This window comes from Ictalurus furcatus, chromosome 2 (genome assembly GCF_023375685.1).
Source record: "Ictalurus furcatus strain D&B chromosome 2, Billie_1.0, whole genome shotgun sequence".
NCBI lineage: Eukaryota > Metazoa > Chordata > Actinopteri > Siluriformes > Ictaluridae > Ictalurus > Ictalurus furcatus.
Window position 1 is genome coordinate 16,280,992 of NC_071256.1, and position 17,167 is coordinate 16,298,158.

At 37.1% G+C, this 17,167-nt stretch overlaps 1 protein-coding gene and 4 gene segments (V, D, J or C); all 5 read left to right on the top strand.

Annotated features, from left to right (window-relative positions):
* The first annotated feature begins 283 nt into the window (after nt 1-283).
* On the top strand, nt 284-8,072 carry LOC128616901 (uncharacterized). Its single transcript, XM_053639764.1, has 4 exons — nt 284-410; nt 530-765; nt 6,833-6,905; nt 6,989-8,072. The coding sequence occupies exons 1-4, from the start codon at nt 284-286 to the stop codon at nt 7,348-7,350; spliced, it is 798 nt and encodes a 265-aa protein (XP_053495739.1). The 3' UTR covers nt 7,351-8,072.
* A 170-nt stretch (nt 8,073-8,242) lies between these two features.
* On the top strand, nt 8,243-9,694 carry LOC128623581 (immunoglobulin heavy variable 3-30-3-like). The segment is given in 2 exon segments: nt 8,243-8,558; nt 8,657-9,694. Coding segments are annotated over 2 exon segments (408 nt in total).
* Nucleotides 9,695-11,333: 1,639 nt separating this feature from the next.
* LOC128616908 (Ig heavy chain V region 5A-like) lies at nt 11,334-12,026 on the top strand. The segment is given in 2 exon segments: nt 11,334-11,376; nt 11,743-12,026. Coding segments are annotated over 2 exon segments (327 nt in total).
* Nucleotides 12,027-12,403: 377 nt separating this feature from the next.
* On the top strand, nt 12,404-13,365 carry LOC128623568 (immunoglobulin heavy variable 1-46-like). The segment is given in 2 exon segments: nt 12,404-12,699; nt 12,819-13,365. Coding segments are annotated over 2 exon segments (450 nt in total).
* Nucleotides 13,366-16,718: 3,353 nt separating this feature from the next.
* LOC128616913 (Ig heavy chain V region 914-like) lies at nt 16,719-17,164 on the top strand. The segment is given in 2 exon segments: nt 16,719-16,764; nt 16,848-17,164. Coding segments are annotated over 2 exon segments (363 nt in total).
* The last annotated feature ends 3 nt before the right edge of the window (nt 17,165-17,167 follow it).

A 17,167-nucleotide genomic window follows, 5' to 3' on the forward strand; every position in this document is an offset into this window, starting at 1 on the left:
TAAATATACATATAGGCCCTATATATATATATATATATATATAATAAATATTACTGTATGGCGTGCCATACAGATAAACCTGATGCTATTCTAGAAAATTGATCAACACCTTCTGAACCTACTGAGAGTTCTGAAAATATATTCTAATCAAATTACATGATTTATTTGCTGGTTTGTTCCTTTAAGAATTTGTCTGCACAGTTTTGTGAATGAAAATGTTTGAAGAAATGCTGTACTATAGAAAGACCACCATAATAAATGTTAAATACATAACCCATACTGCATGCAAATCTCCCCACCCTCAGACAGATATAAATACACTGCAAGTACACAGCAGTCTCTGTGTTTGGTCGAGTACAGCAGAGGAATCATGAGCTGGCCTCTTCTTCTTCTGATATCCTTTGTGCTCTGTGAGTAAACACGTTTCTCCACACCTTACTCACCTTTTTATATGCTCAGTATTTCAGTGTCAGTTGAAGTGAAGTGTGTTTAATACCTTCTGTGTGTTTTACCATTCTCCTCTTCTCAGATGTGCATGGCATCAGTCTGACCTCATCTCCTGCTGAGGTTAAACCTCCCGGAGCCTCAGTGAAGTTGTCCTGTCAGATTTCTGGCTATGCCCTCACTAGCTACGGCACAAGCTGGATCAGACAGTCTCCAGGAAAAGGCTTGGAGTGGATCGGGATCACATGGGGTGGTGGAGGCATAGCCTCTGGAGCTTCCTTTAAAACTCGCTTCAGCATCTCCAGAGACACGAGCAACAATGTGCTTTACTTAGATATAAACAGCCTGGTGCCAGAAGACATGGCTGTTTATTATTGTCCAAAGACACACAGCTGTACATCTCAGTGAGAGGACTATACAAAAATTAAACCTCACATGTGTGAAGGTTCTTTTGAGTTAACTTAAATGGTACAATTTAAGGAAGACCATCACATCGTATATACATAAAGAAATATTACAAGATGAAAGCACAATAAATATTATTTAAAAAAAAAAAAAAACATTTTCCTAGTAGAACAAATTAGTTTCCATGTTTCACAAACAGTCAAATTTACCTTAATGTTCGAGTTGCACTGTATATATTTGTATTTTGTATATTTATATATCTGCACCCATGTTAGAAATTATGAACATTATGCTTTTCATTGTTCTTTAAGTCCTCTGAGAGGCGCTCTTTCTGTACTTACACAACATCTATTCAACAAGTTGAGGTTAAAAGGACTGAGAGAGGACTGATGTCCTCGTAAGATTTCCATCAAAGTCATAAAATCTATTTGCAACATTGTTTAAACCTAAGACATTGGTTTTATTTTTACGTTGAATGTTGTGGAACATTCATAAGACAAGTTATTTCCTTCTGAATTGAGAATTTAACAGCACTGTGTTTGTAAAGTCTTTTATTTGTACGTTAGTCTGTAAATTGAATAATACCTTCATTCTAAAACCTTTAACTGCACAACATTGACCAACCTGATCTCATTCAAATGTGTATGAATTTGAAAGAACAGAAACAATGTGGTGGGAGTTAGTTTGATTTTGAAAAAAAAAATGAAGTTGTAAGAAAAGTACAAACTAGAGGCGTGCATCAGGATGAGCGTCAGCAATAATAAAGTCACAGGAGCATGTGGTCAGATATGAAGATTGTAGGACCCACTGTGTATTCGGTGATCATGCAATGCTGCATGAAATGTTTGCTGCTACATACTTGTTAGTGTCACTGTGGTTTAAAGGTCTTTTATGTTTATATTCTGGGGAAAAATAACCAAATTAGTTTGTTAGAAAATATCACAATCTGGTCCAAAAAAAAAAAAAAAAAAAACACACACACACACACATGGAAATGGGCAGGAGAGGAATTAAAAAACAGTCTCTCTCTCTCTCTCTCTCTCTCTCTCTCTCTCTCTCTCTCACACACACACACACACACATACACACACACACACACACACACACACACAGCTCTAATATGAATGCTAATCGCCCCTAATCCTATAATTTTGGCTTTTATAAAATCCTCAAGCATGGATAATAATTATCAACCTAAATTTAATATCTAAACCTTGTTATGAGTTTCTCAATATGTTTAATTCCCTTTATTATTTTTATACAAATAATAGAAATTAGAAATTGGTAAAGAAATTTCTGTCACAGAAAAGATTTGTTCCATTAAAAAGCCAGATATTCTCCATCAGATAAATCTCCTCAACCATGTTTAAAACATGTTTTAAATACATTCTACTCCCATCATCACCGGATATGCAAATACAAGCATCAGGGTTGGAATCACTCTATTTATGAGATGTGATGGACTATGTTAAACTTTGGAGAACAGAGAAGATCCCAATACAATCAACACACACCATGTTCTCTACATCTCTACTGCTCCTGCTGGCAACTGCTTCCTGTGAGTGTTTTATCAAATTCATTCATTTACTAAAATAACAATAAATGTGCAGCATATATATATATATATATATATATATATATATATATATATATATATATATATATATATATATATATATATATATATATATATACGCCATGTGTTTTCCTCCTCAGATGTGCATGGTGAGGAACTGACTCAGCCTGCTTCCAGCCAGGCCAGAGTCTCTCCATCAACTGCAAGGTTTCATATTCAGTTACCAGCTATAGTACAGCTTGGATCCGACAACCTGCAGGAAAAGCTCTGGAGTGGATTGGATATATCAGTTACAATGGGGGTACAGCTTACAGTGACAAACTGAAAAATAAGTTCAGCATGTCCAGAGACACTGCTACTAACACAATAACAATTCGAGGACAGAATCTGCAAACTGAAGACACAGCTGTGTATTACTGCGCAAGATACACAGTGACACAGAATAGTGGATTCTCCTTACAAAAACTTTGAGGCACGTTAGAGATCCTCTCAATGTAACTAATAAACCATCTCAGTCATACTTTTACTTTATTCCATTGGAATGAAGATTCAACTTCAGCTTGTGTCATTTCAAACACAAAAAAAGTAATATCCATCAAATAATTGCATAAAAAATTATGGTTAGTGGTCATTTTGAATGTTTATTATTTTCTTCATTTTACAGAATATTTAATGAACAGTTAAAATAAATATTTATTTGGTGGATTTAGGAATAAAACAGCATGTCTCCAACAGTTTGTTGTGTTTAACACAATCTGTTTTAACAGGTTGAGGTCCAATTTTTTCGGACCACAGTAGAAGGCAGCAGAGCTCAACAAATAAGGTGGGTGGAAAATCCCCTGCAGGTTGAAATTCCAGTTTTGTCAGCATAGTGTGTGAATTGTGGCTCTGGCAGTTCTTCAACAAATAAACTAACAGGCTTCCCAGTCCCAGTAAACACCTCTAGTCTCAACCAGATTTCCTGCAAGATTTCTAAAAAAAAAAAAAAAAAAAAAAAAAAATCCTCCTATTTGTAATAGTATCTGTTCAGAACACATTATCAGTTCATTCAACAATACTACACGTTCTGTTTATTTTTTAAAAAAGTCATTAAATAATTGTGTAAATTGTACAGGAACTAAAACACGTTAGAATGAGCGTCTCTCTGTAAACCTTGCAGCTTGAACTACTGTCAGAGCCGCTATTATATAAATGTAGCACCTTCTGACCACAGCACCTACTATTTTATTAAGAAATGTTCATTTTGGATGATTGTTTAATTTTTATTTATTTATTTATTTAATTTATTTTTATGCATAGTGTTCATAGCATCTTCACAAAATATAGTAGTTGATGATGCATTTTATGCAGACCCTTCACTCATGTCTCTTACATTAGGGAGATGTGTGTGTGTGTGTGTGTGTGTGTGTGTGTGTGTGTGTGTGTGTGTGTGTGTAGTGAGGAGAAGGAGAGCAGCTAAGTAGTTTATATCACTTTAGCTTTATACCATAAACAGCTAATCCATCATTAATAATATGCCATTCCATTGCAAAGCTTTTGAGCAGGTTGTTGAATCTGAGCTGTGTAAAGTGGATGTTGGTATCAGTGATAGAAGCTCCACACACTCAGCTCAGTACAAAACACACATCTGCAAGAAGAGAAACAAAGTGTAAATGTTGTTCACCTATAGAGGGCAGTAGCTCACTTCTACTGAGGTAAAACTCATGAAACATTTAAAGGAAACATTTTCTGGAATGAGAAAAGACACAGGTATTATCTCTCAGAATTAGGAGTGGAAGCATCCTCTAAATAACAACAGCAATAACATACACAACACATCAATTCAGACAGCTTATGTAAATATAAAAGACAACATGAAATTTTGAATGAAAGTGTTCAGGTGCCAATTAAAACATTCTGAGGTTATTTATTCATTGTTTAAATTATGTTAATTAATAATTAACAAGCATTGATAAAGTGAAGGAAATTAATAAATAATAAGAAATTTGAAGGTTACTTGCATGTACACCAATTATTAAAAACAACCACTAAGCTGAATTGGCAAACTGTAAAATGTGACATCGCTCTCATCCTTGGCACATGCAAAATCAGCCTGTGGAGGTTCATATTATAGATCTGACTCTATTGGTTAAAAGGAAGTCTATGCAAATCCATCCTGTTATTATTTGCTCTGCATAAAAAGCATCTTGTTGCTCAGCTAAAGCTCATATCATCAAACTGAATTACAGAACTTCCATCACAGAGTTTGATTATGGGGCTAAGCGTCCTTCTGCAGTGCATATTTATATTTCTTAACATGTGGTATCTGAGTCTTATTTATATGTTTACCACTGAGTGTATGATTTAATCCATTAATAATTATTTTTGATTGTTTTATCTGGCAGGTTTTTGCAGTGCTGAGATCAGACTGGACCAGTCTCCTGCTGTGGTAAGGAGACCTGGAGAACTGTGAAGATATCGTGTAAAATAAGTGGCTTTGATATGACAAGCAGCTACATACACTGGATCCGACAGAAACCAGGGAAAGCTCTGGAATGGGTTGGTAGGATGAATGCTGGCAAAAATCAAGTAATATATGCAGAGTCTGTAAAGAACCAATTCACACTAACTGTGACTGGAGCTGAGGAAACTGTACTAAAACCACACACATATTTTTCACACAGCATTTTATTGAACAAGTCATTACTCTTGTAATTTATGTAAATGATGAATATAATCCCCTCTTACTGTGGTTAATAAACTGCTCAATTACATTTTGCTTACAATTGTTTATATTGGAATCCAGAAACAAATGAATATGTATTATCCCTTTTAATGTTTAGTTATTATGGAGTCTTACACAGTATTCAGATTCTGTAAAGTCCAGATGTTATGACCATGAATGAGTCTTTATTAATTACATATACATTACAGCACAGTGAAATTCTTTTCTTCGCATATCCCAGCATGTTAGGAAGTTGGGGTCAGAGTGCAGGGTCAACCATGATAGGGCACCGCTGGAGCAGAGAGGGTTAAGGGCCTTGCTCAAGGGCCCAACAGTGGCAGCTAAGCAGTGCTGGGCTTGAACCTCCGACCTTCCAATCAGTAACCCAGAGCCTTAACCGTCAAGGCACCACTGCCCCAACATACCAATAGTTTATCATTTCTGATCACACATAATGTCTGTATACTGTAAATTTGACATTAACAACTTTACTGAGTTTATTTCCAGTTCTCTAAAGGTTTGTGTTCAGGAGCCCACAAGAGAACAAATGTCTGTGCTCTCATTAACAGAGAACCAACTCTACTGGAGTGAGATGTGTAAGGATATATTTACTGTAACTAAAAATATAATCATTTAAATTCATGAGACATCTAATTATTCATTCAGTCATTCATTCATCTTAAGTAAACATTTTATCCTGGTCAGAGTGGTGGATCCAGAGTCGATCCAGGAACACTGAGTGTACACCTGGATGTAGAGAAGCCAAGTCACCAGCCTCACTCCTGATTTGATTTCTTAAAGCAGATTATTTTAGAATTTTGAGAAACAGAAGTAGGAGAAGAGAATAGTTTCAGTGTCGAGCTGCTTAAGGAAATTAGACTTTTGTCATCTGGTCACTAGATTTATAGTTATTTTTTATAATTTAAAACACCTGCTTTAGAATCTTATCAATCTGCTACTTCGCACTGTATTCATCAGTTAAAGCCTCTAGAGTGCAGACTAAACCAGAATGAAAATGATTTGACTGCACGGGGAATTTTCTATTACACGGTTTGATTATATTGTTAAATATAGAGCCCAATTTTAATGCCAGTAATAAACAGATTTTAGCTACATGCTGTTCTGAAAACACTGTAATATTTCACTGTGTGAGAGTGGCAATTATGGAAGAAGTTATTCACAGCAGGTACTGTATGTTAACAGCTTCTCTTCTACATCTATAAGATAAAACTTAAAGATTTCACATTTACACCATAAACATTACAGAAACTTAAACCAGGAAATTTATACACGAGAATAACAGCTGTCTTATTGCAATTCTCTAGAGTACAACCTATACACAGCTAACAATGAAATAAAGGATTGTTTTTCTAATTATTATTATTATTTTGTTTGTATTAAGGCAATGATCCAGTTTAATTTTCACTACAAACATAACGAGAAGAAACTATTACATTATTTATTTATTTATTTATGCATTTATGTGAATATAAAATACATTAATTATTTAACACAAAACTTTCATATTATTAGTAATAATAGTAGATACTTCAATTACGTATCACAATAAATTGAAGTTAAATAGAGGCAAAATGGGATGTGACTGTGATTAACAGCTTCAGAGCTGCACTCAACACAGCTTCTCTGTAATATTTATGCAAATCTCCACCTCCTCTTGTAATATTAGCACCGTGCTTATCTAGAGAGTTCTCATTAGTCCTCCTTCAACACAAACGTTTGCTTCAGCTCCACTGCTACTGCTGGCTCTCGCCCCCTGTGAGTGTTTGGATTTAAGCTTCATTACTTCATCTGATCCTTTCAGTTCAACATGTGAACCTTTTCTTTTTCTCTTTTTACAGATGTGTTCTGCGCTACTGAGCTCACCCAGCCAGACTCAGTGGTTATAAAGCCAGGAGAGACTTTAACCATCACCTGTAGAGTGTCTGGAGCTTCTATCACTGAGAGCAGCAGCCACTATGGAACAGCTTGGATTCGAAAACCTGCAGGAAAATCTCTGGAATGGATCAACATAATTGATAATGATGGGGATATTTACAAGGAGGATTCACTTAAAGACAAGTCTGTCATCTCTCGTGACACTTCCAGTAACAATGTGACCTTACAGGGACAGAACATGCAGACTGAAGACACAGCTGTGTATTACTGTATGACACAACAAGCTGCAGTGTTACACAAAAACATCTTCATCACAACATTATAAACACTTCAGCCTAGACACTTAGATAATCATTTACCAAAAACGAATAGAAACCTATACTCAGTGCATAGTTATTGAGAATATATTATTTATCTTCTTTAGCTATTATAAATGAAAAGCATCTGAATGTCTAGGTAACATTCCACTTGCTTCCCATGTTTGAAAGTAGTTTCTGATATTCATACAGTTGAATTTAAATGGTACTCACAATAACTGGCTTTCAAATTAAACGATAACTCTAATTTAAAAAAATGTTCCTTAATGACTAATTCCTGATATTGATTTCAATTCACAACGCATATGAGAGCATTATTAGAGGATGAAGGCACTTCTGCACATGCTACTGTAATGAAAGCAATGAGCTGCTTTAAGTGAGAATGCGTCACATCACCCTGCCCTTGATTATTTTCCTATAACAGTATGCCCCCAAGTGTTTTATTCCTTACTGAATCTGTCACTGAGCTCCTCTGCTTCTGTTGTAGTTTAGGTAAAGGTCTGTGTAACCTTAAGAATCTCTAACTGCTCATTAATACACATTCAGCTTCTCTCTCCTCACAGACTGCAATGATTCACCATCATCTCACTCACATTAAACAACTGACAGATAATTTATCTTTGTTGCTAACATTATCATAGTATTACTATATATTTAATTACACTACTCTGCAAAGGTAATAATAAATAACTCTAAATGTTATACATTATATCATCATTCACAAAGCTTTAACAACAATGATGATTTGCGACCTGCATTATGTCTGGAACTACATTCAGTTTGTATTGGATAACCTGTATTAGACACACAGCTGAAAAATGACAGTTTCTGAAAGGACTGGACATGTTTGTGTTGTTCAGTGATCAGAAAACTTCATGTTCTTCTGGGTATTACAGTGATACACAGTGATGTACTAAAAGGGCATAATATCTAATGAGTAAAGAGCAGTTACGGACTTGACAGCATGAAACACAGCTGGAGTTTTACAGTAAGCTCTTTCTCTTCATGGCTATTTCTCTGTGAACCGTTTTTATGCCTCTAGTGGGCATGCCATGCAAATTATATCCTGTGTTTGAAGCATTTATGCTGATATACGTTCAGCTCAACAACACACCAGCAGTTTGTGTTCATTAACAGCAACAGTAATTGTTTTAATTAATTGACATGGGACTACGCAGAGTTTTGAGTTACTTTGCTCTAGCAATGTTCATTCAATGTTAGTATTATCATTTATTTCATATTTTAAACAAAACAATTTCTTTCTGTCTTTTTTTTTTTATACTTTAACACGAATCTTTGAGTATTCTTTTTCAGATTCCTGCAGTCAGACACTAATCGAGTCTGATTCAGTGATCCTCAAACCTGATCAGTCTCATAAACTGACCTGCACAGCTTCTGGATTGGACATTAGTAGTTACTGGATGGCTTGGATCCGACAGGCGCCTGGAAAAGGGCTGGAGTTTGTTGCAACTATCGAGTATGATAGTGATAGCAAGTATTACTCCAGTGCAGTTAATGGCCGCTTCACCATCTCCAGAGACAATAGTAAGAAGCAGGTGTATCTGCAGATGAACAGTGTGAGGACGGAAGATACTGCAGTGTATTACTGCGCCCGACACACAGTGATACTTCTCCTTAGACATCAGTACAAAAACACATGCTTGCTTTAGTCACATGACAAGCTCACATTTTCATGAGCAGTGTATTCATGGAGGTCAAAGAACCAAAAGGTTTTTATTGTCTACTGTATGACTGACATGTTACCACTTACTGAATTTTACTGCATGTGGCTTGTTGTGAATATTTTCTGGACATTTATACTGCTGTAAGATTACTTAAGTCAGTTCTTATATAAAACACAACACACATTACTTTGAAAAAGCCTATTATTGAATTCTTTGACTTTTGTCTGTGCTTCCAAGAGTCTGTGTAATGAGCTCCAGCCAGTATAAAAGTTATCCGTACATGCTGTTTTAAACACAGCAGTATTTCACTGTATGTCTGAGTAAGAACTATGGAAGCAGTTGTTCACAGAGATAGGAAACAGAGATCAATCCCATAACACACACACACTTCTGAGTTTATAAAAGAAAATAAAAATACTCACAATACATTATGCTCAAATAAGCAAATATCTTTGGATTTAAATTAAATAATTTCCTATGAGACAAGTGTGTGTTTATTTAGACATCTAGTTATTTGGGCACCTAGTCCATGTGGAATGAGGTTAAGATTCATTTACAGAACTAAATTTAACTTACGTATTCAGTCTTTAATATATAAATCAACTTTTTTTTTTACATCACCCAAGAACATTTCCATTGTGATTATTAAAACATGTAGGAGACAGAAATTAACAGGCTGTTTTGAATGGACCAGCATAACAATATACACATGCATATGCAAAGCTTCCCCACATCCAAACTACATATAGAGAAATATCAGCCTCGGTCACTGTGAGATCTGGAGAATTTAACACTGCTTTTAGTTCAATGATGTTCCTTCCATTTCTGTACTGGCAGCTTCATCCAGTGACTTTCACTTAAATAATGAACTCAGAGCTGCTACTGTAGCAAATTATTACAGTTACAACCTACTGTACATACACTTGTGACTGAAATTGTGACATCTCTTTTTTTCAGATGTGGGATGTGCAGTAGAACTCACTCAGGTCACCACAGTATTGTTAAAGCCAGGAGATTCTTTAACCCTCAGCTGTAAAGTATCCGGCTACTCTGTTACTGATAACAGCTATGCCACAGCTTGGATTCGACAACCTGCAGGAAAAACTGTGGAGTGGATAAACCCCATTTAGGGTGGTGTAGATGATTATCATAAAGATACACCGAAAAACAAGTTAAGTATTTCTAAAGATGGCTCCAGCAGCACGGTGACTCTGAGAAGACAGAATCTGCAGACAGAAGACACAGCTGTGTATTACTGCACCCGCTACACACACTGATGCTTCTACTTAGGGATCAATACAAAAACATGTGCATGATATAGACACGCACTGAGCTCATATTTTCATCATCACTGTATTAGATCTAAGGAATATTGAGGCTAATACTGAACTGTATAAATTTCCTCTATGCTTAGAAGAACATCTGGAATAAGCAACATTTCCTGAAATCTCACCTCTGTAAAATAAGGAGACTGATGGCTGTTTCTGAATTTTAACAAGTTTCACCATATCAGCAATTTTACACGTTAAAAAAAAAATAAAAGTTTATGTGAAACATCCACCATACAAGTCGTGTGTAAGTTGTTATTATAGAGTCATAAACTATTACAATAAGCTGATTAATATAAACCTGTGATTTGCCTTTCCACAAGTGTCAGGTCTGCTGTTATAGAAAATTAATCAACACCTTCTGACTAATCAGATTCGAGAATTCAGCAGCACTGTGATATAAGTGTATTTAATAACTTTAAACAATATTTTTGGAAGCTTCTTTATTTTGGCTTTAAATGACATTAGAGAAGCACACTTCACAGAGAGTGAAGAACGAAGTTTTTATTAACAGTAACAGCAAGAACATTTTAACCTTTTCCTTTAAAATTGCTCATTTTCATTCTGGATATTTGAAAACAGGCCTCTAGAGGGCAGTCTGTGCAAACTCAACCATCTCAGTCTGTTAGCCAATCACTCTCTTCACATTCTGCTATGACTGCATCCAGCATCATGACTCTCAGATTAAATAGAATTACATGTCGCATATTAGCAACCTGTGCTGTGTTGATTAGTAATTAAGGCTCTTTGATATGGAGAAGCCAAAGCCTTAACCGCTAAGCCACCACTGCCCTTAAGCAAGATCAGTTGTTTAATTTTATACCAATAAACCTTTGCTTAAACTTTCCATTTGAAAATGTGAATTTGTTTGATGTTACAGTGTATAAACACAAACTTTTTTTTTTTTTCATTCAGAGACATTCTTCTTCAAATGGTTTAAGGGGTCATTGGATAATTAAGGTTTCTCAGCTTGTAAAAATGGTACTAGTTGGAACCCTTTCTGATGGCGAAACATACTGTTGTAGGGTTCTACACAGAACTTTATAATCATCCACTCATCTATACACTGAGCAGCCTGTGGTTGTGGATTTAATACATCCATAGTGGTCATGGACACTCCCTATTCAAATAGAGTCGGGTATAAACAGCATGTTCTTGACTATTCAGGTTTTCAGTGAGCTCTGTGATAGATAACACTCCTATACACTTTAAATCTGGGTGAAGCAGAACTCAGAAGGATGATTTTAGGACATTGTATTTTATTTCTTCTCATTTCATGTAAGTTTCAGGGGTTTTTTTTTCCTGTTAAGATTACTAGGAAAATGAACCATTCTGTCCCGATAAGCATTAAAACATAACATTACCTAGTTATACTCTTCTCTTCCAGATTCTTATGGACAGTCCCTGACCTCCTCTCCTTCTGTGGTGAAGAGGCCTGGAGAGTCAGTCACTCTGTCCTGTACTGTCTCTGGATTCTCAGTGAGCAACTGGATGAGCTGGATCCGTCAGAAACCAGGACGAGGACTAGAGTGGATCGGATATATTGACAGTGGCACTGGCACAACATTCGCTCAGTCTCTGCAGGGCCAGTTCTCCATCACTAAAGACACCAATAAAAACATGCTGTACCTAGAAGTGAAGAGTCTGAAAGCTGAAGACACGGCTGTTTAGTACTGTGCACGACACTCACACTGACACAACAGACTCCAGAGCTGTACAAAAACTTACACAAGCACGTCCTAATGAGCTGTAAATATTCCCTCAGCAGGAAACTGAACCCCAGAGACATTTATTATAAACAACATCCATTCATTTTAGTGCTCAGATTTATTTCTCCTTTTATCTTATTCCATTAACAGTCAAAATTCCTCTGTAAAATTCTCAGCCTTTTCTTTTATTATCTCTTGCTGGTGCTTAAAGCTGAAGACAAACATGAAAGTAACTTTAATCATACGCAAAGACATTAAATGATAAAACATTCAATTGCATTACATTTAATTTCTTGATAAAAACATAACTCAAGAAATCTTTTTGCTAATTTATTTGTTTCTTCATATGCAACACTGAAACTATATTTTGACTAAATTTAATTAATTTATTTGTTCATTTGTTCCTGTAAGAATATGTCTACACAGATTTATGTATGAAAATGTTTGAAGAAATGCTGTATTGTAAAAAGACTGCTGTAATTAATGTAAAATACGTGTCCCATACTGCATGCAAATCTCCCCAACCTCAGACAGATATAAATACACTGCAAGTACACAGCAGTCTCTGTGTTTGGTCGAGTACAGCAGAGGAATCATGAGCTGGCCTCTTCTTCTTCTGATATCCTCTGTGCCCTGTGAGTAAACACGTCCCTAAACACTTTAATCACCTTTTTATATGCTCAGTATTTCAGTGTCAGTTGAAGTGAAGTGTGTTTAATAGCTTCTGTATGTTTTACCACTCTCCTCTACTCAGATGTGCATGGCATCAGTCTGACCTCGTCTCCTGCTGAGGTTAAACCTCCCGGAGCCTCAGTGAAGTTGTCCTGTCAGATTTCTGGCTATGCCCTTACTAGCTACGGCACAAGCTGGATCAGACAGCCTCCAGGAAAAGGCTTGGAGTGGATCGGGATCATATGGGGTGATGGAAACATAAACTCTGGAGCTTCCTTTAAAACTCGCTTCAGCATCTCCAGAGACACGAGCAACAATGTGCTTTACTTAGATATCAGCAGCCTGCTGCCAGAAGACACGGCTGTTTATTATTGTGCAAAGACACACAGCTGTACATCTCAGTGAGAGGACTGTACAAAAATTAAACCTCACATATGTGTGAAGTTTATTTTGAGTTAAAACCTAAAAGGTACCATTTATGGAAATCCATCACATCCTATATGCATAAAGAAAATTTTATATATTTATATATCTGCACCCACTTTAGAAATTATTAACATTATGCATTTCATTATGCTTTAAGTCCTCTGAAAGGTGCTCTTTCTCTACTTACACAACACAACACCTACCCAACATGTTGAGGTTAAAATGACTGAGAGATTAAAAGTACTGAGAGAGGACTGATGTCCTTCTGGGATTTCCATCACAGTCATAAAATCTATTTACAACATTGTTTAAAAACTAAGACATTAGTTGGAATTATTTTGATTATTAAAAAATTAGGTTGTGAGAAAAGTACAAATTAGAGTTCAACTAGAGCATCAGCTATAATAAAGTCACAGGAGCGGGTGGTCATATATGAAGCTTGTGGGACCCACAAAAGGCCAGAAACATTAACATGGCAGTGGACTGAGTGTGATGTGTTTGCTGCTTGTTAGTATCAGTGTCGTTTAATGGACTAATATGTTTACAGTGCATCCGGAAAGTATTCACAGCGCTTCACTTTTCCCACATTTTGTTATGTTACAGTCTTATTCCAAAATGGATTAAATTAATTATTTTCCTCAAAATTCTACATACAATACCCCATAATGACAACATGAAAGAAGTTTGTTTGAAATCTTTACAAATTTATTAAAAATAAAAAACAAAAAAAGCACATTTACATAAGTATTCACAGCCTTTGCCATGACACTCAAAATTGAGCTCAGGTGCATCCTGTTTCCACTGATCATCCTTGAGATGTTTCTACAACTTGATTGGAGTCCACCTGTGGTAAATTCAGTTGATTGGACATGATTTGGAAAGGCACACACCTGTCTATATAAGGTTCCACAATTAACAATGCATGTCAGAGCACAAACCAAGCCATGAAGTCCAAGGAATTGTCTGGAGACCTCCGAGACAGGATTGTATCGAGGCACAGATCTGGGGAAGGGTACAGAAACATTTCTGCAGCACTGAAGGTCCCAATGAGCACAGTGGCCTCCATCATCCGTAAATGGAAGAAGTCTGGAACCAGAAGGACTCTTCCTAGAGCTAGCCACCCCGCCAAACTGAGCGATCGGGGGAGAAGGGCCTTAGTCGGGGAGGTGACCAAAAACCCGATGGTCACTCTGACAGAGCTCCAGCATGTCTCTGTAGAGAGAGGAGAAACTTCCAGAAGAACAACCATATCTCTAGAACTCCATCAATCAAGCCTGAATAGTAGAGTGGCCAGATGGAAGCCACTCCTCAGTAAAAGGCTCATGACAGCCTGCCTGGAGTTTGTCAAAAGGCACCTGAAGGACTTTCAGACCAAAGATTGAACAAAGATTGAACTCTTTGGCCTGAATGGCAAGCGTCACGTCTGGAGGAAACCAGGCACCACTCATCACCTGGTCAATACCATCCCTACAGTGAAGCATGGTGGTGGCAGCATCATGCTGTGGGGATGTTTTTCAGTGGCAGGAACTGGGAGACTAGTCAGGATCAAGGGAAAGATTAATGCAGCAATGTACAGAGACATCCTTGATGAAAACCTGCTCCAGAGCGCTCTGGACGTCAGACTGGGGCAAAGGTTCATCTTCCAACAGGACAACGACCCTAAGCACACAGCCAAGATAACAAAGGAGTGGCTACAGGACAACTCTCTGAATGTCCTTGAGTGGCCCAGCCAGAGCACAGACTTGAACCTGATTGAACATCTCTGGAGAGATCTGAAAATGGCTGTGCACCAACGCTCCCCATCCAACCTGATGCAGCTTGAGAGGTCCTGCAAAGAGGAATGGGAGAATCTGCCCCAAAATAGGTGTGTCAAGCTTGTAGCATCATTCTCAAAAAGACTTGAGGCTGTTATTGGTGCCAAAGGTGCTTCAACAAAGTATTGAGCAAAGGCTGTGAATTCTTATGTACATGTGCTTTTTTTGTTGTTGTTTTTTATTTTTATTAGATTTGTAAAGATTTCAAACAAACTTCTTTCACGTTGTCATTATGGGGTATTGTTTGTAGAATCTTGAGGAAAATAATGAATTTAATCCATTTTGGAATAAGGCTGTAACATAACAAAATGTGGAAAAAGAATACTTTCTGGATGCACTGTATATTGTGGGAGGAAAAGAACCAAGTTAGACTGTTAGAAAATATCACAGTCAAGTCCAAATAAAAATACAGGAGAGGAATTAAAACACACACACACACACCTGACTATCCTTTTCTCTTACATCCACCCACTCCTACAATGTGAATCTCTCTCTCTCTCTCTCTCTCTCTCTCACACACACACACACACACACACACACACACAAACACACACACACACACACACAAACACACGCACACACACACACACACACACACACACACACATAGTGTGAATGCTAACTGATCCCTAACGCTAATTCCCTTTATTATTGATATACAAATAACAGAATTGGTAAAGAGCTTTCTGTCATGAAAAAGATTCGTTCCATTAAAAAGCCACATGTTTTTCATAAGATGAATCTCATCCTCATGTTTTAAATACATTTTAAATACTAAAATGTATTTAAAATGTGTTAATGTGAGACATTGAACACTGAGACTATATATTATTGTCAAATTCCCAAAGAAGACCAAAGTCTGTGCTTATTGAGTACATACACTACATACACCAAGATTGAAAATGAAAATGAATCATTGAATGAAGCTTTAACTTTTACTTTTCCAGTATGGAATAAATCAGGATGAAGCGGTTTCTCTGTAATAAGCTGCATTTTTTAAATCAACTTTATGGTGGTAATTGTGACTCTGCTTCATCCCACCATACTGTCATTGCTTAATTCCCTGTAACAGTACCCATGCTGTGTTTTATTCCTTACTTAATGTAATGCGCTCCTTCTAACATTGTAATGGATCAACAACATCACACCACCCTGAGGCTGAGTAAACCCAACAAGAAAACAATATTCAGTTAATGTGTATAGACACGGGCATACAGTGTCTTAGGGGTTAACAACCTCCCGGGTCCTGGGTTCGATTCATGCCGCTGCCCTGTGTCTGGAGCTTGCATGTTCTCCCCGTGTTGCAGGGGCTTCCAACAGGTACTCTGGTTTCCACCAAAGACAGGCATGGTAGGCTGATTGGCATGTCTAAAGCGTCCATAGTGTTTGAATGGGTGTGCGAATGTTTATGTGATTGTGCCCTGCAATGGACTGGCACCCCGTCCAGGGTGTACCTGCCTTGTGCCCAATGCTCCCCAGGATAGGCTCCAGGTTCCCTGCACCTGTAGGATAAGCAATATAGAAAATGGATGGGTGGATGGATGTGTATAGACACATATATGCATTAAGAGAAAATGAAAATAAATAGTCACATACGTTAATAATGTATATTGATTCAGATATGTAGGATTGCATAAAATTTACATTAAGATAAGGAGTGTCTCCATGCAAATATCCTCCCCTGTTATATATTTAAGCAATGAAGACCGAGATCTTTTACTTATTCTGCTTCAACACACACCATGATCTCTACATCCCTACTGCTGCTGCTGCTGGCAGCCGTACACTGTAAGTGTTTTTACATTTGACATAAATAAGGCTTTTGGGCACATTTTTCTTTTACGGCATTAAAATGTTCTTTTCTTTAACAGGTGTTCACTGTGTTGAGCTGATCCAGCCCGGATCCACAGTATTAACCCCTGGTCAGTCAATGACTCTGACCTGCAAAGTGTCTGGATATTCATTAACTGATAGCAGCTACTGTACAAACTGGATACGACAATCTGCAGGAAAAGCTCTGGAATGGATCGGACGTATATGTGGTAGCGGTAGCACATTATACAGTGAGAAACTGAAAAGCAGCTTTCAGGTTTCCAGAGACACATCCAGCAGCACAGTAACATTAACAGGACAGAACATGCAGACTGAAGACACAGCTGTGTATTACTGCGCTCGTTACCCACAGTGAGAC

What these genes read in the sequence shown, in the direction of transcription:
- LOC128616901 (XM_053639764.1), top strand. Translation starts at nt 284, where the DNA reads ATGCAAATCTCCCCACCCTCAGACAGATATAAATACACTGCAAGTACA. An exon ending in TCTGATATCCTTTGTGCTCT is followed by an intron (nt 411 to 529) that starts GTGAGTAAACAC and finishes TCCTCTTCTCAG; the next exon opens with ATGTGCATGGCATCAGTCTG. An exon ending in CCAGAGACACGAGCAACAAT is followed by an intron (nt 766 to 6,832) that starts GTGCTTTACTTA and finishes GTGCTTATCTAG; the next exon opens with AGAGTTCTCATTAGTCCTCC.